General features: G+C 57.0%; 1 protein-coding gene across 3 annotated transcripts in view; it reads right to left on the bottom strand.

The window, feature by feature from the left end:
• LOC113215508 (MOXD1 homolog 2) overlaps positions 1-2,076 on the bottom strand; it is a 481,769-nt gene that overhangs the window by 12,041 nt on the left and 467,652 nt on the right. For all 3 annotated transcript variants that reach the window (XM_052264209.1, XM_052264207.1, XM_052264208.1), the window contains one exon: positions 1,687-1,880. In XM_052264209.1, coding sequence (XP_052120169.1) covers positions 1,687-1,880 — 194 coding nt within the window. The remainder of the gene's footprint in view (positions 1-1,686; positions 1,881-2,076) is intronic.

The raw sequence follows: 2,076 nt of genomic DNA, 5'->3' as shown, positions 1-2,076 counted from the left end.
AGGGAGGGAAATAAGGCGCAAAGAAATGGAAGGGTACGCAAAAACAAAAACAAAAAAAAAACAACAACAAAACAATAACAACCGTAGAGCATAAGCGTAAGGGAGGACAGGAAGGAGCCGGAAAGGAAGAGAGGGGAGAGGGTCGGGAGGGGGAGGATGCTGGACGCCAAGGTCCCGCGGGGGTGCGCCCCGACTGGTATATGGCGGGAGGAAGAGGGGGTGGAGCAGGGCGGAGTAAGACGGCGGAGCGGGCTCTCCGAGATGGAACGACTCTCGAGAAGGAGGGAAATGAAACTTTTTTGGCGCAAACTTCTCAAGTTTTTAAATTTGAAGCGTTTCAGATCTGTGCGACGGCGGCCGGAGCCTTACCGCCGCTCCACTGCGGCCCGCTGCTGCCGACGACGACGACTTGCGCGCGCCAGCGCGAGTGTGAGGCCACAGTAAGTGCAGCAGCAGGCCGACCAAATAGTACAGAGATAAAAAACAACAACAACAAGGAAACCCAACAACAAGTAAGGTCTCTCGCGGCGTTTACGATTCTGACCTCAACTCTTTCTATGTTTGGCCCAGCCTGTGGCCCAGGGGGTGTTTGGCCAGCAGCAGGAGCGGGGGCCGGGCCGGCCGCGGACCTATACTGATTGGGCGAGGCGCGGAGCGGCAGCGGCAGCGAGCGGCGCGGACCGAGTTCCGAGTACAATCGGAAATAACGCCAGTGGGGTGTATTGGCCCGGCCAACAATCATTGGCGGAGGAAAAGAAAAGAAACTTGGCTCGCCTCGCCTCTTCCGGGCACCATACCGCCCCCGCGCCCGCCCCCGCGCCGAACCCGCGAAGCGACGCCCCTGGAAAGTCAAACGGCCAAGCTTTCTGATCACATGCACGGAACCATTCGCGCGCTTCGCCTGGTAGAGAACTTCAAAGTGCTTCCTTTGCGAGACCCCGGCAGAACGCCTTTCCCCTTTCCCTGCCAGTCTAAGTCACTAATTTCGGACCAACCGATTTTCTTTTTCTGAGTAAATGTGTTAAGTCGCACGAGACCCTTCACAACCACACGGAGACATTTTGGGCCGAAAGCACGCAAGGATTCCCTGCTGCGAATCTAGGGGCTAAGAAACATGAATTTTGATGAGCTAAGACAAACAACGTCCGTACTGGACTGGGAGTGCATCGTGTTTGGCACGGCGGTGGCGAGCGGAGAGTGGACGGAACGGAAAGCCTCTCCTCGGAGAAAGGGGTTTGAGCGCGAGGTTCCCCGGCGACGGCTCCCCCGAAGGCTTCCGAAGGCTCCCGTAAGAGGGAGTGAGAGAGGGGGAGAGATGAGCCCGAGGATCAGACCTGAGCGGCACGCAGCGGGCGGGAGGGAATACATACAGGCGGGGGGAGGGGAGGGCAACTGATTCCGCATGAGGGCTTAAAGTCCCCGGTACAAAGGCGGATCCACAATAGAATCGACTGTATAACGCGAGAGAGAGGAGATGAGGGGGGGGGGGGGTTAGAGGACATGAAAAGGGCGGAATCAATAACTTCTCCTGATCCGCCTTTTTTCGTCCTCTCTGTCGTCCTCTACGTCGCGACAATTGAAACGGTACCCGACGACGCGGGGTGCGGCGATGAACGGACGGCGAGAAAATAACAAACAAAAAAAATGGTCGAAATGAGTGCGAACACGATTGAGAAAAGTACTTACGGCATGAGCTCCTGGATGCCCAGCGAGTGCAGCACGGTGGGCAGCGAGGGCAGCGAGTAGCACAGGGTGAGGTCCACCCTCGGGTAGTACAGGGCGAAGGCCAGGCACATCTCCTCCCGGGCCGTCAGCCCGCCCAGGGTGATGGTGGACCGGGCCTCCGAGTTGTACGTGCACTCGGCGATCAGGTGGTCGCCCTGCGAACATAACCAGACAAACAAAACGAAATTAGTACGCGGTACATTTCCTATTGCCAAATCATTTTTCGGAACAAAGTTGTTGGGTACAATGTCTTCAACAGTGTTGAGTAGGGATGTGAGAGGCTCAACTGACGGGGACCATTTAGACAAGCGGCGGCAACAGCCTGGGACAGGGGAGTGCAGAGAGAGAGAG

The sequence above is a fragment of the Frankliniella occidentalis genome, unplaced genomic scaffold (genome assembly GCF_000697945.3).
Source record: "Frankliniella occidentalis isolate FOCC.00 unplaced genomic scaffold, Focc_3.1 Scaffold17, whole genome shotgun sequence".
Lineage (NCBI taxonomy): Eukaryota > Metazoa > Arthropoda > Insecta > Thysanoptera > Thripidae > Frankliniella > Frankliniella occidentalis.
Note: the sequence above shows the minus strand (reverse complement) of the source record. Positions and strands in the feature narration are given on the sequence as shown.